This window comes from Propithecus coquereli, unplaced genomic scaffold, assembly GCF_000956105.1.
Source record: "Propithecus coquereli isolate 6110/MARCELLA unplaced genomic scaffold, Pcoq_1.0 Scaffold150, whole genome shotgun sequence".
Classification (NCBI taxonomy): domain Eukaryota; kingdom Metazoa; phylum Chordata; class Mammalia; order Primates; family Indriidae; genus Propithecus; species Propithecus coquereli.
The window spans coordinates 7,694,344-7,717,275 of NW_012139414.1; the positions used below are offsets into that span (position 1 = coordinate 7,694,344).

The following is a 22,932-nucleotide window of genomic DNA, read 5'->3' on the forward strand; positions in this document are numbered from 1 at the left end:
TGATTAACTCCTGTCCTCCCCAAAAGTACACTGTGATTAACTCTACAGAATGCTAATTGCTTCTTTACTATGCATATTTACACGCTCAGTTTGATGTTGTTTTACAAAGGTTCTTAAAGTGTTTTTCAAATATATGTTTTGGTCACTCTTAAATAAAAGTACTTAGTCTTCAAATTTTCTGTTTTATTTTTTTTTGTCCTCTATTCAAACCAGTACCTGAATATAGAAAACATTACAGAAATGTTAAGTGACTATGCCATCTGTATTTTGAAACTCAAAATTAAAAAAAAAAAAAATGAAGTGCTCAAGTTTATCTCAGCCTCAGAGTCACTCTGCGTATGTGTCAAGTAAGGCGAGGTCGGGTAGAAGGGCCTTACAGGCTGAAGTCCATGGAGAAGGTGATAGTTTGGGAGAATCAGAAGTCTCAAGTAAGGAGTTGTCAGTTGGAGTCAAACGGTGGGGTTCCAAGAATGCCAGGCTAAGAAACCTTCTGATAAAAACAGGGTGCTTTTGGCAAATTTCTACGTTAGAGTGAATACATTGCACTAGACGGGAAAGAGAAAGGGAAGGAGAAAAAGAGGTGAATTGGCAGGGAGAGAAACATTCTCTCTTTAGACTCTCCCCCCAGTTTCATGGACCTTCTCCCCCAAAAAACACACACCAACTTCCTATTTTTCTTCTTTTCTGACATTATTGCAATCCCTTGACTTTCCCATCCCTCAGATTCTTTAGGATCCTTTCAGAAGTAATAATCCTCCAATCTCGGAGAAGGCTGAAAGACAGAATTCTAGTCGATGCCAGGGACGCTCAGAAGAAAAAAACCAAAAAACAGAAAACTAGGAAGCTTAACAGGGCCTCATCTGGTCCAATTTCTTCTCATCGGGCATTCATTCATTCATTCATAAATATCTTTTGTGTACCTACTGTGTTAGGCAGGACTGGGTTTAAAATAAGGAGTAAAAATATAGTCCCTGGCCTCACAGCAAAAAAGGCAACCGACTTGCCCAAAGACACAGCTAAAAATTCTGTGGCCAAACGGGTTGTTGAACATAACTGTTTCCCTAGGGTCCCCCTCTTTCCTTCTCCCCATTACTGGAAGTTGCGGGTCACAAGGAATTCAGGTGCCTCGGGGACTTGGCGGGCCAAAGGGGCCCCGCTACGCCTGCCGCCTAACTACAAAATGCTACAAAGAAAAAGGGCCAGACTAGTGCTGGGGAGTCCGAGAACGGGCACGGGAGGCCTGAGAGCGGGATCCTGTGAGTTCGGAACACAGCAAAGGAGGACGCGTAGGCCGGGTGCCCTTTCAAGAAGGAAGATTGCCCCTCTGCAGCCACCGTAGCCGAGCCCGACGTGCAGCCCAGCCACGTTTATCGTCGGGACTCTGACGGAGAAATTTGGCATGGCTGAAGGCGCGAGTCGGGAGGCCCAGCTCTGCTCGGAGCAGTTTGGCTCCGGGGCCGCACGGGGCTGCCGCGCGGCCGCCGACGGGAGCCTGCAGTGGGAGGCCCGGGGGTGGAGCTGGTGGGGGTTCTCGGGGGCCTTCCCGGTGAGACCCGAAGGACGAGATGAGGGCGGCGCGGGGGCTCCAGGGACGTCGTCACCACCTCTCTCCGGTCTCCAGGCAGTGTTCCTGCCGCAGGGCTTCCCTGATAGCGTCAGCCCAGACTATCTGCCCTACCAGCTATGGGATTCCGTGCAGGTCAGCCGGGCCGTCTGGGGCAGGGGGTGGCCTATGTCTGGGGGTGAGGGAACACTGCAGGCTACGTCTCTCTCCCATTTATAGACGGAAGACTGAGGCCCAGAGCGGGGCTCCGACATGTCCCGGATCAAACACCAAGAAGGAGGGCCGATAATAGAACGTAGACCTCCATGCTCCTGCGCCCACTCCTTACCCCACTTCTTTTCTTCTCCAGGCCTTCGCTTCCAGCCTCTCGGGCTCCCTGGCCACCCAAGCAGTCTTGCTGGGCATAGGGGTGGGGAACGCAAAAGCCTCTGTTTCAGCTGCCACGGCCACCTGGCTTGTGAAAGGTGAGCTAGACCCCTGGAGTCACAGCTGTTGCTGCTCTCAGCCCTGCCCCCTCTGGGTTCTGATGTGTGTTTATTTAAGGACTCTGCCTGATTAGGTAGATACAAGCGAGTCTCCCCAGTGCCTAGAGCAGTGTTTCTGTATCCCAGTCTTATCGCCCGCAACTGAAATACCCTCATCCCCACACACCATTCCCCATACAAACTTCAGAGTCCCTAAATCATTTGGATCCCAAATCCGTAAGTTAACCATCCCCGGCCCCTTTATCTTTTATCCCTCGTCTCTTTGTGAAAGACTGCATGAGAATGCAATTTATTGAATAAAACTGGCAGCTACCCAGCGTGGGGGAAGTTGGTTAGTTCCAGGAAAAAAGTACGTGTTTGGTCCTGAGTAGGAGAGAGGAGATTCTGGAAAGGATGAAAGGTGTTCTGTATCCTCTGGGATACTAGATGATGCCACAAATAATACGGTGACCATCTGCTGAGTGTGTACAGCTTTTTGAAAAACCATTAAGAAAAAAAGATATGATATGTTACCATGCCACCTAGAGAGTGACACAGAGAAGAAAAGGGAAACTGCTATGTGTTGCACATCAGGAGGGCCCATGGTTCTTGCCACTGTCCTTTGTCTTTCACTACTGTTCCAGTGGATATTTAAATCAGACCCAAGGAGAGGTTCATTTCACTCCTAGTATCACTTGGCCACATCTCTGGTGAGTGTCCCTGAATCTTCTGGAGAATCAAGAGCCTACTGCTCACACTTTTAACCTTTGCCATTAAGGCAGTAAAGTGGCCAGATATGACTCAACTGTGGAAAGCAGCTTTGGCTGACGGTGCATGTTAGTGGAGAGGTGGTGGTGATCTGTGGCTTGTTGTCCTGGTTGTCTCTTCTTTTAGTAATAATAATGGTTCATGCAAACAGTACTTACTACATGGCAGTCCTTTATATGTATTGACTCAATCTTCACAATATCTCTGAGATAGGTATTGCCATTATCCCCATTTTATTAATGAGGAAACTGAGGCATAGTAACTTCCCCAAGGGCACACATCCAGTAGGTAGTAGGGTGTAGGTTGGAACCCAGGTGATTTAGCTCCAGAGTCCATTTTCATACCACTGCACTGTGCTTAATTTGGATCTTTATCGTTGCTCTCCTGTTGGCTGAGTTTTGGAAACACATTTGGAACTTGGATCATTAGTTGATGGTTTCGTGCCATATCACCAACATGTTGCCCGTACAGGTTGAGTATTCCTTATCTGAAATGGTTGGGACCAGAAGTGTTTTGAATTTTGGATTTTTTTTGGATTTTAGAGTATTTGCACATACAATGAGATTTCTTGGGGATGAGACTCAAGTCTAAACACAAAATTCATTTATGTTTCATATGTACATTATACACATAGCCTGAAGGTAATTTTATAAAATGTTTTTAATAATTTTGTGCTTGTAACAGAGTTTGTGTACATTGAACATTGTGTCACTGTCTCAGCCACCCATGTGGACAATCTGGTTGTTTGACATCACCATTCCTGACTCTGAACTTAACATTACTGATAAACAATCATATTCTTACATTTATTCACACATAAGTGTTCAACAGTGTAAAAATGTGACACACCATTAATACAGTGAAAAAATAAGGTGTTCAGATTAACTAAGCCACACATTAGCATCACCTGAATACCTGTATTGGCTGTTAAAAACAGCAATAAGAAATGACAGGCTTTCAGTCACCACTTACAATGTTTTGATTAAAAGATTGTCATATGCTGTCTTTTATTTTTTTAGGTGAAAAGAAACATCAGAAGCAGCTGAGGGACCAGAAAGTGGTTCCTCTAGGGATGAGACATTCTGCTAGGTGGCAGAATCATCTGCCTCATTATCAATGGTTTTTATTTTAGAAGTCTCTCTTTGATTCTATAAACTGACATGATTTCTTGTTCTCTTATGAATGCACATTGCTTTAGTCCTGTAATATGCCCATCACACATTTTCACCATGTCATATATAGGCACTTTTTCTGCTGTGTTAACAGTGTCATTTTCGTTGTCACTATTATCACAATCACTTTTATTCAGAACCATTTTGGATATTTTGGAACCATCGGCTATTTCCACTTGTGGCATAGTGTCAGTACTCAAAAAGTTTCAAATTTTGGAGCATTTGAAATTTTGGATTTTCAGATTAGGGATGATCAACCTGTGTATGTCTTTAGCTCAGGCAGGTTATTAAAAAAAATAAAAACCATTTTAAGATACGAAAAAAAAATCCACTTGTTTTAGAGCCTGTTATTGGTATTAAAAGATGACCTCTTAATTAGAAAGGATTTTACAAGCTCTTATTTATCAAATGGGGTATTTGTATGCAGAACTTCATATAAGAAACTCCCTTGGAATTTTTCGATGTGATCATTTTCAGATACAGATCTCTTAATGGAATGTGTTAATTGTCGTAACAATAATACTACTACTGGCAACTAATATTTTGGTCAGCCAGACATTTTGCTCGGTTACATGTAAAATGTATCTTGATCTCTGCAGCAGCCATATTAGTTAGCTGCCATTATTAATTAATTTTTTACCTGGAGAAACTGAGGCACAGAGAGGTTAAGCAATTTGTCCAAGTTCACTTAGGGCCAGGATTTAGACCCAGACAGACTTATTCCTGTGTCCCACTCTTAACTACCACACTCTTTTGCCAGTTAGGATTTTAAAGTAGAGCCAAGCACAGTTTGTAGATAGCTGATTCCTTACCTAGGACTCAGAAGTTTCTAGATCTTACAGGTCAGCTAATTGTAAATGAAGCAAAAAAGCAGGTGGGAGATTCTAGGCCAGGCGTGGTGGTTCATACCTGTTATCCTAGCACTCTGGGAGGCCGAGGCGGGAGGATCGCTTGAGGTTAGCAAGCAGTTCAAGACCAGCCTGAGCAAGAGTGACACCCCTGTCTCTACTAAAAATAGAAAAAATTAGCTGGGAGTAGTGGCGTGTGCCTGTAATCCCAGCTACTCGGGAGGCTGAGGCAAGAAGATGGCTTGAGCCCAGGAGTTTGAGGTTGCTGCGAGCTAGGCTGATGCCACGGCACTCTAGCCCAGGTGACAGAGTGAGACTCTGTCTCAAAAAAAAAAAAAAAAAAGATTCTAATGGACAATGTTGACTTTTCAGATAATAGGAAGGATATGTGTCATTAATACATCCTAGTGCTAACCTTAGGATTCTAACAAGGGCCCTGCAGACTGCCTCAGATGATCCGTAAAAAGGTAGACTCCCTTTCTGTCAAGTGGCCCAAAGGACATACACCTGGTTGGTTATGAGTATGCATTCAAAGGGAAGAAAAATAGAGTCTGGCCCAGTGGGCTTCTCAACCAGTAAAAGTAATCTTGCCATGTTCAGTCATTAAGTTGATCTAATAGAAGGATATTAAATGGAACAATGAAAATTTTGTGTAGAATATAATGTACCTTATCCAGATGTGGTGGCACTTGCCTGTAGTCCCAGCTTCTCAGGAGGCTGAGGCAGGAGGATTGCTTGAGCCCAGGACTTTGAGTCCAGCCTGGGCAACGTAAACAAGACCCCGTCTCTAAAAAAAAAAAAAAAGAGAAGAGAGAAAAGAAAGAAAGAAACGTGAAAGGATTGAAAGAAAGAGGTTTAAAAAAAAAGATAATGTGCTTAAAGGGAAGAGGTTAAGGTGAGTGATAGGAGGGAAGGGCCCTGTAAAGCCACCCTAGCGGATATTACTTCCAAAGCCAGAAAGGGGACAGAAATGGAGAAGCAAAGAGGCCAGATGGGAGTGTGTTGTACACATACGTCCTTTGAATGAGGACACTGCTTGGCTCCAGCTGGTTTTGGCAGTGAGAGAAGGTGGGCCCAGTATTGCTGTGTGTTCCGGTTCTTACAGAAAAGCTATAAATCCAGATTTTCTTGTAAAACATCCTCATTTTGTTCACCTATCTTCTCTGAGCTTCAGTGAAAGGGAGTGATCTCTCCCAAGCTCATAGGATTGTTGTGAAGATTGAAAGGCTTAGGTATTTCAGGCATCCACCAGAGGGCTTAGCACTCTCCCTGCAGTCCAGGGTTGGGTAAGCATGTCTATTAGAAGACCTCAGTGCCCAAGAATAGAGGCTCTGGAAAAGAGTGAGCGCATCTGTTTTCAGTGGAGAATGGGGAGGGCTGGCCTATGTCACTACTTCTATATATTGTGGGAAGCTCCCAACCCATCTTCCCACAACCTAGTTTCCCTTCTTACATCCCCCACTTCGGGGTCAATGCCCTCAAGCTCAACGAATTGGAATCCTCTGCCCACAGTATGTGTCCTTTCCGGTATCTGCTGTGTGAGTCCCTCCCGGTTGTCTGATTCTAAAACAGTCCTTCTTTGTGATCCCCCTACTGAGCTTAATGGGTGCTACTCAGTATAAGAGATGATCTAAATTGGCAGAGTTTTCCTGTAAAAGGCAAAGTGATATTTTATGCTTTGCTGATCTTACAGTCTCAGTTGCAGCAACTCAGTTCTGCCCATTGTATCTCAAAAATAACCATAGACAATCTGTAAACAAATGGGCACCGATGTGTTCCAATAAAACTTTCTTTACAAAACCAGGGAGTGGAAGCCTGCAGACTATAGTTTACCAATTGCTGGTTTAAATTTGTTTTTTGTACTGATTGCTCTCTTAGGCTGGATTTTGAGCCTGGAACCATGACTGTGCTTCACTGCAGTATCCCCCATGCTTCATGAAGTACCTTGCACAGAGTAGGTAGCCAATAAGCATTTGTTGTGCAAATGAAGGTCCAGCTGGTTCTGGAGGCTTCTCTTACTCTGCCCAGCTTGAGGAGACCTCTCCCTCCTCCCTGCACCCCCAGCTCTCTGTCACCAACCAGAGTTTAAATCCTTTTTTTATTTATTTGTATTATAATGACCACCTGTGGTCCCACTGCCCAGCCTAAGAGCTAGAACATCAGCAATAACCTTCGAATTTCTACTTAAGATTCCCTGCTTTTAGGCCGGCGCGGTGGCTCACGCCTGTAATCCTAGCATTCTGGGAGGCCGAGGCGAGTGGATCCTTTGAGCTCAGGAGTTCAAGACCAGCCTGAGCAAGCGCGAGAACCCATCTCTACTAAAAAAATAGAAAGAAATTATCTAGACAACTAAAAATATATATAAAAAAAAAAAATTAGCCAGGCATGGTGGTGCATGCCTGTAGTCCCAGCTACTCTGGAGGCTGAGGCAGTAGGATCCCTTGAGCCCAGGAGTATGAGGTTGCTGTGAGCTAGGCTAACGCCACGGCACTCACTCTAGCCAGGGCAACAGAGTGAGACTCTGTCTCAAAAAAAAAAAAAAAAATACAAAGAAATTAGTTGGACAACTAAAAATATATAGAAAAAATTAGCCAGGCATGGTGGTGCATGTCTGTAGTCCCAGCTACTCAGGAGGCTGAGGCAGTAAGATCGCTTGAGCCCAGGAGTTGGAGGTTGCTGTGAGCGAGGCTGATACCATGGCACTGTAGTCCCGGCAACAAAGCGAGACCCTGTCTCAAAAAAAAAAAAAAAAGATTCCCTGCTTTTTTGAATAGTTTTGCCAAATAGATATGTATTCCTAAACAGTATATTGTTTAGTTTTAGTTGTTTTAGAGCTTTGTGAAAAGTAAATATACTATATATGGTCTTTATAAGTTACTTTTTAATGCAAGATTATAATATAATATAAATATAAATGTAAATGTAAATTCATCTATGTTGATGTGGGTAGTTGTGGTTCTTTGCATTTTCACTGTTGTCTAATATGCCTCTTAGGGAATGTACTAGAATTTATGCAGTCTATCAGTGAACATTTGCATTAGTCCCAGTTTTTTGCTGTTATGAACAATGCTACAAAGAACATATCTTGTTCATGTTTCTCAGAATTCATACTGAGGAACTGCTAAGTCTAGGCACTCTGACTCCATCATAAAACTAACTGGGTCTATCCAGAACTTAATCATACAGGACTGAGCTTCCAAGGACAGTGATCCAGGGTGAATTGGCCAATTCATTGCCAGGATCTGCTAGGCCCTGCAGCTGCCAAGCCTCTTGTTTCTTACCAGTACCTCCGTCTCTTCCCTAGATTCAACTGGCATGCTGGGCCGCATCGTCTTTGCCTGGTGGAAGGGGTGAGTTTGTCTTCCTAGTCAACAGACTTCTGGCAACTCTCCCCAGTGATAATAGTAATGATAGTGATAGTATTAGCCATTAACTGTGCTTGTGAGGGTTCAGTGAGATAATCTATGCAAAGTGCTTAGCACGTTGCATGGTACATAATAAGTGCTCCGTAAACACTAGCTACCCTTAACAGCTCTAACTATGCCACATAAGCACTCTGTATATTGTCTCTAATCCTTATAAGAACTTTGTAGGATAGGACTGAGTGTATACATTTTACAGACGTGAAACATACCTAGAAGAGGGAAGTTACTTGCCCAAGCCATACAACTTTTAACTAATGAGATGGGATTTGAACCTGAAGCCTGTATTTTTTGCACGGTGTCAGGATGGTTCATTGGGCAGCACCCTAGACCAGGCCCATGTGTTCAGGAGCTCCCCATGTGTGTCTGATACGCCACCCAGGAATGTTCTCTTTCCCTCCAGGAGATTTCAAATTAAGGCTCAAGCCTAATGTTGCAAATTCTGAGCTGTGCTGGAGGCTGCAATATCTCCTGCCACTAGGATCTTAGAGAAGTGGTCCCCAGGTGTTTGTGCACAGGCTAGGGAGTCACTACCTGACAAAGAGGGGCAGATGAGGTAGTCATTCACAATGTTGTATAACAGAAATATCCTAGGCCTACATGTTGAAGCCTAGCCCTTTCTCCTGGCCTTTTCCTCCTGCTCTCCATGTGATCTAAGGGAACCATATCCCCTGTCTGGGCTAGTTATCTGTAACATGAGAGGTTACACTTAACTTAGTGTTTACCAGTCCAAAATGTATAGACTTCTTGCCGGGTGCCCTCAGTGAAGCAAGAAAAAGAGAGGAGAGGCAGAGAAACCCAGGAATAGTCTCTCTAAAAAAATGGCCAAAGGTTGGGAAGCAGCTATAAGACAGTCAGGTTTTTTCCCTGGTAAGTCATGGTTAATAAGGGGGAAACACCAGGTGATCACTGAAGGTCCTCTCAGTTAATGGTGGCATTTCAAGTTGCAGTGACAGGCTATGGGGACAGATGTCTGCGTGGAGTATGAGTTTTCCTGAGCCCTTCAGACCTTACCATGGCCTAAGACTCCCCACACTGCCCATAGGACATGTTTTCTCCCTAAATCCAAATGGCAACAACCTCTCCTCCCCTACAGGAGCAAACTGGACTGTAATGCCAAGCAGTGGAGGTAAGAAGGGGCTGGGACAGGGGTAGGAGAGTCTTCTATTATGAAGGTCGCTTAGCTCTGACCTCTAACTTCTGATCCCACCCCCAGGCTTTTTGCTGACATCCTCAATGATGTAGCCATGTTCCTCGAGATTATGGCTCCCATATACCCAATCTGTTTCACCATGACTGTGTGCACCAGCAACCTGGCCAAGGTACCCACCTCTGGGGCACCCCTATGCCCAAGCCTTGGTAGTGTTGTGTGTGGGCTCTCTTGGGCTCTGTGCTTCTAGGAGAGTGAGGAAGTTCAGATGTTTCTACTCGGACCCAACCATATTTGATCCTCCTCCAGCCAGGCAGCCTCTTGTGCTTCAGTCAGCCTAAAGCAGGCTAGAATCACAGGACTGGTGAGGGAACTCTAAGCCGAGAAGTAGAAGGAGTGGTTTAATGTCAAAATTCTTCCAGTAAAATATTTATCGAGTGCCTACCACATGCTCAGCACAGAACGTGGCCCTCCCATCTTTGAAAGTAAGCCACTTATAATTACAGAAATATTTACGGAATGATAGTACAGGTATTCCATATGAGAAATGTAGGGGGCTGCGAGAGGGATCAGCAGGGAACCCAGCATGGTCAGAAGATGCAGGAAGGCCTCCCTTGGAGCTGGGTCCTGAAGATTGAGCTGAAGGTGCAGAGTGGGTGTTCTGGGCAGAAGAAACAGTATGGGTTAAAGTCCTAAGGCAAGACAGCACGGACCAGGCAGTGAGGCCGGAGGAGTAAGTGGGGCAAATGCAGGCTCTCCTTCTGTGCCAGGCTGCCCACCCTCGCACCTCCTGCAGGTTGGCCTTGTTCAGACACTGAGGCCTAGCAAGGATCAGTAAAGAACGTAGCCTGTCCTCACTAGAGTCAAGTACCTGGCACAGAGTAAAGACCCAAGAAGACAAGTAAGACCCACATCAAGGGCCCAGCTATCTGTTTAAAATCACTTTAGGGTAGTGTTTCTCTACAAAGCACTACTGGCATTTTGGGTGGAACAGTTCTTTGTGGTGGAGGACATTTAGCTTCCCTGGCGAAGGCACTAAATGCTATGAGCACCCCTACTCACCCACCCCCAGGGTAGAAAACCCCAGAGAAAACATGGCTGTAGCTGTAGACTAAGGTTTGGGACCTCTGACATGTGCTTTAAATTCTATACTAAACTCTACTTTTGGGGCCTCCATCTGTCCATGTGTCAAATAAGGGAATAGCACAGGGCCATGAACTTACCCCCTTAAAACCCCTCTCTAGAGTTCCTGTCTCAGTAACTAGCACGTCCATCCCCCAGCTATACCAAGAGAAGCCTGGATGTCATCCATGCCTTCTCATCCCCCTTCAGCTGTCACTCTCAGCTAAACCTCCACTCAGTTCTATTATTTTTCCCTCCTAGATCTTTGTAGTTCATTCACTCCTCCATCTCCCCATCACCACCATCTCATTGCTGGAGAAGCACAGTTACTTCCTAGGTAGTCTCCCTGCTTCTACTCTCACCCCTGTTCTCAGAGCAGCCCAATAATCTTGCAAAGTGGAAATCAAATCAGGTCACTTCCCTGCCCCATAGCTCTTAGGATAAAGACCTTAGCAAGGTGCCACGTGGTCAGGTCCACATTTTGTACCACATTCCTCTTGCCTTTGAACAAACTATTTCCTCTGCCTGTATAATAACTTGTTTGTTTACTATCTATTGACCTATAAGCTTCATGAGGGCAGGGCCTGTGTCCGACTTGTATAATAGCACCTAAATCTGTGACTGGCATCTGAAAGAACCTTGATAAATACGGAATGAATGAGGGTGATCAGTGACCCTCATCGAAGAGCTTTATCACCTGAGATCTCAGAGGGAGAGATCCAGGTTCCCTAGGAGGTCGAGGCCACCAATGTCACTCTTTAACTGGCCTGGAAGGCTGGATAGGCCTTCACTGCAGCAGGAAGAGAGTACAGGAACTGCAGGCAGAATGTAAACATTAAGTTGGAAGGCAGACTGGGCCCGGGAGCTCAGCAAGGGAGAGGGTGTAGCCAGAGTAGGAGTAGAAGGGTCAGGAAGCTGTGAGCTAAGAATGGTCTTTGGGCCTCCACCTTGGGGAAGGACATTGAGTTTCTGTGGGGCCACATCCCCAGGGTGATAGTGGCAAGCAGGACTTTAGTTTTCTCCTGGAACAAGATGGGGGAGGAGGGCCTAAGGGAAGTGCAAGGTAAGAACTAGCTAGCAAGGGTAGCATTCAGGGTCTTACTGGGGGTCACCAGGCCTCCTGGACTGAGCGCCTGTGTTTCCGCAGCACACAGCTGCTCTGACCTTCACTCTTCCCTTTCCCGACCCAGTGCATTGTGAGTGTGGCCGGCGGGGCCACTCGAGCTGCCCTGACCATGCACCAGGCCCGGAGAAACAACATGGCCGATGTGTCAGCCAAGGACAGCAGCCAGGTGAGGAGCCAGGGTTGCAGGGATGGTGTGGGGGAGAGGGAGGGGCCAGGTCACAGTTTAGGAATATGGAGAGAAGCACCTGAGTGTCCCGGGGGGCTAGGGGGCACACAGGAAGAAATACAGGTGCTCCCTGCTGACTTTCAGGACACGTAGTCAGGTATGAGGGCACAGGCTCTGGCGACAACACGTCCAAACTGATCCTCTCAGGTCCTGCCCACTGCCTGTGAGGCTGAGAGTAAGCCCTCACCCTTGCCCTCTGTGCGCCACAGCCCCACCCTGGGAGTGGGGTGTCCTGATCACGTGAGGCCCCACATGTGAAGGCGCTTGGCGAGTCAAAAGGTGCTCAGCATCTGGATTGCTAAGGTCACTGGCTCAGCCCCTCCACTTGCCCAGAGGATCCTGGAGGCAGGGTAGGGACACCCCTGAGACTGAACCCTGCGTGTATTAGATCCCCTGAACCCCTGTGTTGAGTGCTTGTGTGCATTGCTTCATTTAACTGTCACACTAATCCTGTGAGGTAGATGCTGTTGTTATTCTGTTTCACAGATGAGGAAAGTGAGGCGCAGGGAAGTCCCAGAAGTGAGAGATGGTTTTCTTTGACACTGAAGAAATTTAGAAACCTCTGTTGTATCCAGTCCTGTTTTCTGGCACAGAGAGGACCTGAGGCTAGAGAGTTCTTTTTACCTAGCCCTTCTGGCAAGGGGGTGGGCTGTGAGAGTAAAGGCTGTGGGTGTGGCAGTAAACTGAGGATCAGGGACCTTGGGAGTTCAGGAGCAAAGGGTCCTCCACTCTCGCGGGTGGGAACAGTCATTTCCTGCAGCCACACTGAGTGGCAACAAAGCGCCATCAGCAGAAAGCAGGGGCCTGCTGCAGGACTGAGCACATGTCCCAGGCTGTCCCTATGATGTCTACTGCCTCGTAGACTGAAGAAGCCCTGGGGCCTTGGGAAAAACGGCTTGGGGGTAGGGGAGGGTTGGGGGCCAGCAAGAGAGCAGGTGAGAAGGAGCACGCATAAACCTGGGAGACCCTAAAGTGAAGGGCCTGGGTTGTACTTGTTTTCCCTGGGACCCCAGTAGTCGGGTGCCAATCCAGACAACTCCTTCCTCGTGATGAGTTAGGGGCAGGCGACCTGGGATCTTTTCACCTAGAGTGACTTCAGTCTGGCCTTCAGAGGGTTCTAATAACATCGATTCCTAAGGGAAGAGGTTCGGATCTTGTTCCTTTTCTTCCTGTGTGGTTCCTTGATCCCTTTGAAATTTGTCTGCCAGTTACTGCATACTAAGGGGTTTGGTAGGGATCAGCCTTCTTAAACCGCTAAATAAAAGTGGTTCCCCACACTGAAGAACTACTCACAGAGTAGTGAGTACCTGAGTGTGGGGCTACCCCGATGACTCTTGCAGAACAAAAGCATGTCCAAAGTGTGTTCCGATGGCGTTGTGTCTACCTGGGCAGAGAAGCAGCTGGCTCCTTATAAATGGTAGCTCACTCACCAAAATCATTAAATATTTACCTGGCACTCCTGTACCCAGTCATCCATTCTTCCCATATTTAACTGTAAATATTTAAGTAGGGAGCCCTGGAAGGTTCTGGAGCAGGGAAGAATGTGGTGAAAAGTACTCAAGGTTAGTCAGTCTGGCCTGGAGGAAAGCCCTCCAACTCTCAGCCCCGCTGCCATTTTTCAGGAGACACTGGTGAACCTGGCAGGGCTCCTGGTCAGCCTCCTGATGCTTCCTCTGGTGTCGGGTTGCCCCAGGTAAGCTGGGAGCAGGGTGGGAAGGAGACCCGCAGCTGGGCCTCTGCCCCCATCGGCTGCCTCATTCTCTCACCCTAGCTTCAGCCTTGGATGTTTCTTCTTCCTCACTGCCCTCCATATCTATGCCAACTACCGGGCAGTCCGAGCCCTTGTCATGGAAACCTTAAACGAAGGCCGGCTCCGGCTAGTCCTGAAGCACTTCCTTCAGAGGGGAGAAGTACTCGACCCCACCTCAGCCAATCAGATGGAACCGCTGTGGACAGGTGACCCAACCCCTTGGGCTCAAGTCCTGTGTCTCCCTCCCAGCCCCTCCCACTGGCTTGGCATGCTGACTCCAGCTTCCCACAGGTTTCTGGCCATCCCTGTCTCTATCCCTGGGGGTCCCCCTACACCGCCTGATCTCCAGGTGAGTGGCACAGTGTCTCCCTCCCATCATTTTTGCCACCCACACTCCCCACGCATGCTCCTTATTCCGGTTACACACTGGCCTTCCCCGATAATGTCCCACCTCTCTGTTCTAGGTTCTTCATTTCTACTAACAGACTTGGGGGTCAGTGTGGGTCTGGGAGAGAGAAAGGGGTACATGGCATAAAGTAGATATAAGGGATATGTTTGTTGGATGAAGGAAGGATGGGTGGGTGGGAGAATGGGTGACCGGATACAGGAAGAAAGGAAGGATGGGTGTGGGGTGCGTGGGTAGTGGCTGAGGGGGAGATAAGTGAGCAACATACAGATAAAGTATGGACAGTCATGGCTAACAGTTCGGTGGCTGTTCAGTTGACGGGATGAGTACCCCTGCCTTTGCTTTTCCCCTCCCCCACTGCACTCTCTTCTCTCCCCCAGCGTCTTTGAGCTGCAGCAGCTGGTTGAGGGGCACCAAGAACCTTACCTCCTTTGCTGGGACCAGTCACGAAGTGAGTGTGCCTCATTCCCCCAGCCTAAGACTCATCCTCCTGAGATCAGCCTCTCATTCCTCCAATCAGAGCCCCAAGCCCTGGGCATTGTGGAGGCTGCTAGTTATTCTGGAGTTTAGACTAAGACTTTGATGCATTCAAATTATAGCTGCATGTCCCAATGAAATTCACTTTACCCCTCTGTAAAATGAAGCTAACAATACCTGCCTTATTACCTGTAGTGTTTTTATGAGGATCAAATAAGGTGATTATGCAAAAGCACTTTGTACATTGTGGCACACTTCCTCAAATAAGGAAGTGACTTTTGGCTCTCCCTGGGGCACCACTCTTCTCTCCCATTCTGGGTCACCTCTTGGGTAAACAAGCCCATGATTTTATTGGTCTGCTGGTCACATGTTAAAAGGTGGTTATTCTTACTAGCCATTAAAGAAATGCAAAATAAAACCATCTCTGTGAGCTGCTGAGGTGGGTTTATTTTGAAATTGTATTTGGAAATTGGGCATTTCAGTTTGACCAGAGCAATGGGGAGCAACAGGAGATGAAGTTGAAAGGAAAGGGTGAGGAAGACAGCCTTCCATGCCAGGCTAAGGCCTCTGGGGACAGACAGGTGAAGCAGGGTGATAGGATTGAGGGTGTTGGGGGACGTGGCCCTTCCCTGATACCAGTATGTCTCTGGGTCTCTCTAGACCGCGTACAGGTAGTTCTGAGCCAGATGGCGGGCCCTGAGACCATCCTAAGGGCCGCCACACATGGGCTGGTGCTTGGAGCCCTGCAGGGAGACGGACCCCTTCCAGGAGAGCTGGAGGAACTGAGGAACCAGGTGCGAGCAGGTAAGAAAAGGCCTCATGATCTAGACTGCTGATGACACAGTGCAGAAGTGGAGAGAGGACAGGAAAGCTCGTTCTGCATTCCACCCCAGGTCCTGAGAAAGATAGCTGGGTCATCGTCAAGGAGATACACCAAGTGCTGGATAAGCTTTTCCCAAAGTTCTTGAAAGGTAACATCCTTCAGCCCCATGGCTCCTTGGTCCCTGAAGCCTTCTCCCTGGGGACCCTGCCTATTCCTACCTCCACCCTCCCACCTGGAAGATAAAAGACTTGGGTTCTCTCTGTGATCTTGACTCTGGGACTCAGTTTCACTGTCTGTAGGATGGAGAGGTTAGGATGGTCTCTGAAGCTGTGTCAATGTCTACAGTCTGTATAATCCTAGTTGGCATTTAGGAAACATTTGGGGGGATCAAGGGAGGTGGGGCTGACATTTACTGGTGATGACCTTTATTTAGCACCTATTCCATTCCAGCCCTTTTTATGTGCTATCTCAATGAATTCTTGCTGCAACCAGATGAGGTTTTAGCCTCATTTTAGGCCAGACATCGCCCAGGCAAGGAGAGCTAAAGTAGTGCACAAAGTCTGCTCCCGGCTGTGCCTCTCCTTCCCCCTCTCCCCAGGGTCAGCCTGGAATCTCTTACCCAGCATTCCCGGCAGCACCCCATGATCTCTCCCTAGGACTACAAGATGCTGGCTGGCAGACCGAGAAGCACCAGCTAGAGGTGGATGAATGGAGGGCCACGTGGCCCCTGTCTCCAGAAAAGAAGGTCTTGTGAGCAGCCCAGGTGGAGGCCCAGGGCTCAGGACAGGAGCCTGGAGCAAGGACACTTTGACCACAGCAGGCCGTGGGAAAGGCAGCTTTATTTTTGCTTAGGGGAGCTGCTATGGCAGATTGGCCAAGCCCTCATGGGAAGTGACTGCCAGTCAGATGGACTGAGCCCCAGGCGGAGATAGACAGAGAAAATGAGAACCAGGATCTTCCCACCCCACTCCTGCCCTTTCCCCTTTTCTGGGGACCACTGAGGGCCACCCACTCCCACTTATTGTGAGGGTGGGCCCTGCCCTTGCTGTGGTTTATGTTGTCCAACACAGTTGGCCTTAGGCATAGAAGCCCCAGAGGAACACCGCCACGGTCATCATGAGCAGGGCATTGAGGTTGACCACACGGGCCCAGCGCGGGTCCTCGCTGATATCCTCCAGCCGCCTGGCTGCTGTAGCCACCTCCTCCTGGGTAGGGGGTGGAGGACCACCTGCCCCACCCCTGCTCATTCCACAGAACCAGAGCAGACACTGGCGGAATAGGCTTGGTGATGGGGACTGTGACTCTGGGAGAAATTGAGGCTCCACAGTTAGTTTGCAGGAACTTGGCTGCCCCGTCCCCCCGGCCCTCGTCCTCAGACAGTGCCTTACCCTCCATCTCTACTGCGTGCTCTGGGCTCCCATTCTGTACGGGGAGCGAGGAGCCTTGCAGCTCATCAGCATCCAGGTCCTCTCGTTCCTCCTTGCTGTTCCGGAGACTGAAAACCAGGCGGTGGAGCTGGGGAGTGACGGGAGCAGGGACCAAGTGGGCCTTCTGTCCCCTCACACCAAGCTCTAAAGTATCCTGTCCACACTGGCCCACCAGCCCTTTCCCTACCTTCCTTTACCTCACTCTGTCCAGTCTGCACACCTAGCAGGAGGCTCAGCTCTCGAAACTCCACCTTCCTTAGCTGCCCCTTGCCCTCAGGCCAAACCCCAAGCCCCTCAGCTTGGAGTTCAAAGCCATTGGCCCTGCTCCCCCTGCCTTTCTCACCTCAAGTCTCCTGTCTACACCCAGACTGTGGTACTTTAGACTCTGGTCTTAACAGTCCTGCCAACACAATGTTCCTTCCTGTGGGTATTTGCTCACAGTTTCCTCCTACTGCTTTGGAATCCTGTCCGTCCTTCCAGGCCCAGGTCTTTTGCAGGCACCCACCCCACCACCATAAGCCCTGCCCCAGAGTAGCATGAAACCAAACCTGTTTAGGGGGCTTTCAAGATGGTACTTTGTCCCTCTCAGCCACTAGTCAGATCCTGTGTTTTGAATCCCAAAGGCCATGCCAAGGATGGGCTTTGGTGGGCTTTAATTGCCAACTCACCAAAATCTTTAAGCCACCTCTCGCCAGACCACTTCAAATAAATGGTATTTAAATTCAAATGTGCTTGGCCTGCAAATGCAGCTTCCAACTAAACTGCCAGCCTGCTCCCCACAACCCTCCGTATAGAGAAATGCAGGTCCTCCTCACTGGGTGTTCGCGGAAGCAGACCGGCAGGGAGGGTGGAGATGGCCGCTCCAGCCCACACAGTGCATGTTAGGGCACTCAGCCCATCCAGAAGCCGGCACTTACATGCTTTCGAGGGATGGGTGCAGTGCACAGTGAGACTATGAGAATGAGGAGGCCGGAACAGAGGAAGAGTACGATGGCAAAGTAGAGGTAGTGCACGCCACAGAGCAGCGCTGGGCACGCCGAGGGCTGCACACAGCTGCCGGTGCCAATGGAGAATTCAGGAATAAGGCGTGCCAGGCCCATCAGCAGGCCCCCAATCAGTCCCCAGAAGGCACCCTGTGAGGGAGACAAGGTCAGCAAGCACAGGATGTCCAAGCCCTGCCCCAAGTTTACAACGTGCTCGCACCACTCACCTTCTCGTTGACGCGGGGCACAAAGAGCGCCAGCAGGAAGACAGCAAACACGGGGGGTGCCAAGTAGCTGGAAACTGACTGGATATAATCGAAGAGCTGCCCACCCTGTGCGGCCTGCACCACGGGTAGCCAGGCCACTGACACGGCCACGATGAACACCACCCAGAGCCTGCAGTTGGAGGTCATCAGGAGATCCTACCCAGGACCCTCCTCTCCCCAGAACCCTGCAGCTGCTCCACGCCCCCACCGTGGGCTGATTCGTGGAACAGGAGATGGGGAGGAGGGGGCAACCCAGGCTGCACCTTCCTACTAGCAGCAGTTCCCGGTCGCCTGCACGAGGCCGCAGGCGTGTGTAGATGTCCATGGTGAAAAGCGTGCTGCTGCTGGTAAAGATCGAGGCCAGTGAGGACATGAGCGCTGCCAGCATGACGGCCAGCATGAGTCCGCGCAGACCTGCAGGCCAACAGGAGCTGTGTGGTTGGAGTCACCAGAGTGTCCTGAGCGGTGTGGGCTTGGCAAGGGGTGACCCCTCCCAGCAGCAGTGGCCACAGCGCCCCTGCACCTGTGAGCAAAGGGCAACCCAGGTGCCTGCCCTCACCGTTGGGCATGAGCTTCACGACTAGCCGCGGGTAGGCGATGTTGGAGCAGCCCACCTCAGTGCCACACACACGCTTACACACCTCAGGCACCACACACGCCACTTCGTCTGCAAGAAAGAGGCCACGGTCTGGGAACTAGAATCCCTGAAGTGGGGACTGGGAATCCTAGCAGAGGAGAGATGGGACCCCTTGTGGGAGGCAGGAGTAGGCGGCCAGATCAGCAAGTCTTGGGAGGATAATGGAAATGGAAGATGGGCCCCTGGATCTTTGCACAAGAAAGGGGCTGGATGGACATAGGACCCTGGGGCTGGGCGGGGGTGCAGACGTTACCCGGGTAAAGAATGCGGCTGATCATGCCTGGCATGACCATGAGGAACATGGGCATCAGCTTCAGATAGCCGCACAAGATGCAGCCCGCCTTGATGTGAGTCAGGCTCTTCCCGGCCAGGCAGCGCTGCACTATGACCTACAAAGAGGGGCGTTCGGCTACCTGCGTACAGTCCCGGTACTCCAACCCCTCAGGCCTTGCCTCAGCCCGCCGCACCCCCACCTTCCACGCTAACTTGTGCCCGCCTCTGGCTCAGTGGTGCCCCCAATTCAACTGCATTCTCAGACCTTGCCACTGGAGTGCGCCCCATCGAGTTTAGCTCCAGCCTGGCCGGGTTCCGCCCCTCGGACCACACCTTCGACCTAGCCCCAGCCGGTGGGTTCGGGCTCCACCCCCAGCTCCGCCCACAGCGGTTACGGTTCTGCCCCAGCCACGCTCCGGACTGGAGCCCTGACCCCGCACCTGGTCGCTGCACCAGTACCAGCCCGAGACGATGGTAAGCCCTAGGATCACTGCGGGCCACGGCAGGTCCCCCGTCACAGGGTCCCGAAGCAGGTGGTAGGAGTCGGGCCGGGGTCGATAGCAGGAGCTGGAGATGTTGCCCACGGCCGGATCCTCGGACACCGTCAGCGAAGTCATTGCCCCCAGGTATTTGTGGAAGAGACCCGAATACCCGCCCACCTCGTGGAAGGCTGAGCGGGCAAGGCCGTCAGGGGACCTGGCACCAGGACCAAGGCCCTCCTTGGGACCCTCATGCCAGAGACAAGCGATGTCCCTGCTCCCATGCTGTGAGCTCGGACGCCCGTGACCTCCGCGCCCCTCCCCCATTGGCTGAACCCCATACCGTAACCCATGAGGATGAAGGACCCCCCGAGAATGACGAAGGTCTGCACGGTATCTGTGTACATCAGCGCTGCCAGCCCTCCTGCAACGGGCCTGGGTCAGTGGGGACAGCCCAGCTCGTGATCTCACAGACAGGCTAGCCCTAGCACATATGGTGTCTTTGTGAGGTCTGTGTAGTAAGGGGGTGATTCTCAAGGTTCCATTCTCAGCTCCATCCCTTCTCCGGAGGGGCCCCTCAAGCCAGCTTGGGCACCAGCTCCGCCTACTGTGGTCCCCATCCAACCTCAGGTGCCACCCTGGGACCCTCTGAACTCTACAGGAATTGGCCAGAGATCTTGGAAACTGGTTAAGTCCACTTTCCTGCGTGTTCAAGGAGGGCAAGAGCTGCTAAATTGTCTTTTACCCCCAGTCCCCCTCAGGCCCAGCATGGGTTCTCAGCTCTGAACTTGCAGTGCAAATCCAGCGGAAAGTAGGGAGCGAGGAAGTTTGCTTTCCAAAGATTTAGTTCCTTCTCCTGCTTGGACCACATCACATGTTCAAACCTCTGCTCCCTGCTTTCCTCTGGTAGCTCCTCTAAACCCTGCCCACAGCTCCCAGCACATTTCCCAGGCCGGCTTCCTTCCCTAACCTAAGCCCCGTCAGCACCTGTGACAGTGTAAATCATGGTGATGACCAGGAGCGCGATGACAGAGGCGTAGATGTTCCAGCCCAGAGCCTGCTGAATGAATACTGCCCCAGAGAACATGTCCACCTTGGGGGAAGGAGCAAGTGCGAAGGTCAGGACCAAGGGGTCAGGGCAGCGACCCAGGCTCCCCTCCTACCCAGACCATGACCCTGCTGGCCAAACCTCAAAAGTTCCCTTATCTTTCGATGGCCTGAACTTCCCGGGCCCCACGCACTGTGACTGCGGCCCCAGAGACCTATTCCTTCCTGGCCCTGCCTCCACGATTCTTACAGCGATTTCTCTTGGTCCCACACCCTCCAGGGCTCTCTAGAGCCTTCCGCTCGGTGGCTCTGCCCTTCGAGGGCACATCCCGCCCGCAGCACATGCTCACCGAGATCTTGGTGAAGATGTACAGAAAAAGCGAAAGCATAGACAAGTAGAGGCGGATACGATGGCCGCCAAAGCGTTTGCGCAGGTACTGCGGCATTGTAATGACACCTGCCGTCAAGTACACCGGGGCAAAGAGCCAGCCGAGTAGCAGCACCACGAACAGCGCCTGTGGGTACAGCAAGACAGTTGAGGGTGACCCCATGTCTGAGATTTTGCCACGAGTCTGCCTTCACCCCTGAAGGATCTGAGAGACCTTCTCTTCATGAATATCCCACTCCAAGGCGAGTGGCCCTGGGAAGGGTTGCACCTGTGGCCCAACTGCAGTCAGTGGCCCTGGGCATTAAGGAATGCACCCTCCTGTGCACTTAACTGGAGCCCTCCTTCCCTCCCCAGACCATCACCCCTGGCCAGTCCCTCCCAAGATGGCCCCTATGTCCCCCCACCCCCTCTCTAGCATACGAACCCAAGCACAGACTCTTCAGACTGACCCCAGCCTCTGCCAGGCAGTGCCAGGCAGTGCTGTCTCCCCTCTCTTCTCCACCCAACCCAAACCTTTTGTCCCTCAAGGCTCAGCTTAGAGGCCTCCTCCTTCAGGAAGCCTGAGCTCAAAGCTCTGATCTCCCCAACCCTCCAAGGTAAGCCTCAGTCCCAGAGCTTTGTCTCTTCTTCTCAACTCCAGGACCACAGCATCAGAGAGCAACAGGTGTTTCTCTATCTTTGAGGCTCACCCCACTTCAGAGAGGTGTAAATCAAGGCCCACAGAGGGGAGTGGCTGGTACAGGCTCACACAGCAAGTCAGGAGCAGGACGTATGCCTGCCCTGAAAGTGGTCATCACATGCATCCCTCTGCCTCCAAGCTGGATGTGTGACTCACTCCCAACCCAGCCATACCCGCAATTGGGAAGTCCCACCTCCAATCTCCTATCCCTCCTGCCTGGAGCTTCCCCAAGGTGTGACCTTTCCAGGGGTTCCCACTGGGGGTGGGGCTATTGGTAAAAAGGGGGCCTCACATTCCACTCAAATCCAGCCACAGCCAAGCCGCTTGCAGCACCAGTCCCTGCCAGGCCCACAAAGTGGCCGCTGCCGATGTTGCTGGCGAAGAGAGAGGCCCCAACCTGTGTGGCCAGAGGGGGCTGTTAGCCAGGCTGCTTCTACAGGCCCGCTCCCGCTCCACGGCCCAGCGCCGCTCACCGGCCACCACACCATGCTTCGCCCCGCCAGGAAGTAGCCGCCGACAGTGCCTCTGTTGGTTCTGCACATAGACTGGGGGACAGAAGCAGGGGGAGACCTGGGTTTGGGGCACGTCTTTGGACTTCATTAGCCTTCTCAACACATTCCTCAGCCTTGTTTCAGGCTGAAGATTAACCAGCACTCAGCTCCGCTGATTGTTTGCACCCCCACCCCAACCTCCTCCCAGACACCCAGAGCAACCAGGGCCTAATCCTAGTGTCCAGGTACCCAAGTCTTATTGTGGCTGGATTTGGTCTGCCTTTCCTGGGGACCTTGGATGCAGCTGCTGGTCAGCCATCATGTGGACATGGGAACCAGGATCTCATTAAGGATGCTGACTCTGACAAAAATCCATTGACCTCCTTACCTAGCACAATCCAAAGGTGGGAAGACAAGGAATTAATGTTGTCTGAGCCTCGCTGAGGCCCTCAAAAGACCTGCTTGCCCCTCAGAGCCCTGGGTCTCTCTCTCAAAGATCCAGGCATCCTTCCCCCATCTAGAAAGTCTCTCTGAGACTTTTCCTCCAAATCCCAAAAGCCCAGCCCCCATTAGGACCCCCTCAATTTCTCACCCACAAGCCAACACCAATGACCAGCAGGAAATAAGCAGCAATGACCAGGATATCAGCAGGATTGTCGATTAGGACCCTCTGGACCCCTGGATCTGGTGCCAAGCTTGCCTCCGTGTGTTCCTCCATTCTACCCAGCATCTGCCCCTTGAGGGACCGGCCCCTGGGCTCCCCAAGGAGCAGGATTAATGGTTACCTCAGGGGCAGTGAGCCGACAAGTCCCCCAGGTCTCGTCCCCCCTTCCCAGCTTTGTTTAGCTGAATCAGGTCATATCAAGGCCGAAGGCTGGTCCTGGGGAGCTGGGCCCTTTCAAGTTCAGGAGCACTTCTTCCTGGGCCTTAGCCCCGCCTTCTCC

General features: G+C 50.7%; 2 protein-coding genes across 3 annotated transcripts; one reads left to right on the top strand and one right to left on the bottom strand.

The window, feature by feature from the left end:
• The first annotated feature begins 1,390 nt into the window (after window positions 1–1,390).
• Window positions 1,391–16,496, top strand: LOC105807053 (chromosome unknown open reading frame, human C16orf58). 2 transcript variants are annotated; one of them, XM_012640325.1, is made up of 13 exons: window positions 1,391–1,699; window positions 1,914–2,028; window positions 8,121–8,166; window positions 9,335–9,367; window positions 9,455–9,560; window positions 11,701–11,802; window positions 13,485–13,555; window positions 13,634–13,818; window positions 13,904–13,961; window positions 14,399–14,469; window positions 15,156–15,299; window positions 15,389–15,466; window positions 15,975–16,496. In XM_012640325.1, the coding sequence occupies exons 1-13, from the start codon at window positions 1,400–1,402 to the stop codon at window positions 16,070–16,072; spliced, it is 1,407 nt and encodes a 468-aa protein (XP_012495779.1). In that variant the 5' UTR covers window positions 1,391–1,399; the 3' UTR covers window positions 16,073–16,496. The 2 variants fall into 2 exon arrangements, with proteins under 2 accessions (XP_012495779.1, XP_012495780.1); XM_012640326.1 differs by lacking the exons at window positions 15,156–15,299; window positions 15,389–15,466; window positions 15,975–16,496 and having other exon boundaries at window positions 13,696–13,818; window positions 13,904–14,463.
• On the bottom strand, window positions 16,144–22,719 carry SLC5A2 (solute carrier family 5 (sodium/glucose cotransporter), member 2). Its single transcript, XM_012640324.1, has 14 exons — window positions 22,581–22,719; window positions 21,971–22,042; window positions 21,790–21,894; window positions 20,781–20,945; window positions 20,371–20,476; window positions 19,727–19,807; window positions 19,345–19,574; window positions 18,885–19,020; window positions 18,554–18,661; window positions 18,258–18,408; window positions 17,956–18,124; window positions 17,663–17,878; window positions 16,707–16,833; window positions 16,144–16,621 (listed from the first exon to the last, which is right to left on the bottom strand). Exons 1-14 carry the CDS (start codon window positions 22,716–22,718, stop codon window positions 16,395–16,397), a joined length of 2,031 nt encoding a protein of 676 aa, XP_012495778.1. The 5' UTR covers window position 22,719; the 3' UTR covers window positions 16,144–16,394.
• Between the last annotated feature and the right edge of the window lie 213 nt (window positions 22,720–22,932).

What these genes read in the sequence shown, in the direction of transcription:
- LOC105807053 (XM_012640325.1), top strand. Translation starts at nt 1,400, where the DNA reads ATGGCTGAAGGCGCGAGTCGGGAGGCCCAGCTCTGCTCGGAGCAGTTT. An exon ending in CAGCCAAGGACAGCAGCCAG is followed by an intron (nt 11,803 to 13,484) that starts GTGAGGAGCCAG and finishes GCCATTTTTCAG; the next exon opens with GAGACACTGGTGAACCTGGC. An exon ending in GAGGAACCAGGTGCGAGCAG is followed by an intron (nt 15,300 to 15,388) that starts GTAAGAAAAGGC and finishes ATTCCACCCCAG; the next exon opens with GTCCTGAGAAAGATAGCTGG.
- SLC5A2 (XM_012640324.1), bottom strand. Translation starts at nt 22,718, where the DNA reads ATGCTGGGTAGAATGGAGGAACACACGGAGGCAAGCTTGGCACCAGAT. An exon ending in CATGATTTACACTGTCACAG is followed by an intron (nt 19,808 to 20,370) that starts GTGCTGACGGGG and finishes GGCCCGTTGCAG; the next exon opens with GAGGGCTGGCAGCGCTGATG. An exon ending in CACCCATCCCTCGAAAGCAT is followed by an intron (nt 16,834 to 17,662) that starts GTAAGTGCCGGC and finishes GTCACTCCCCAG; the next exon opens with CTCCACCGCCTGGTTTTCAG.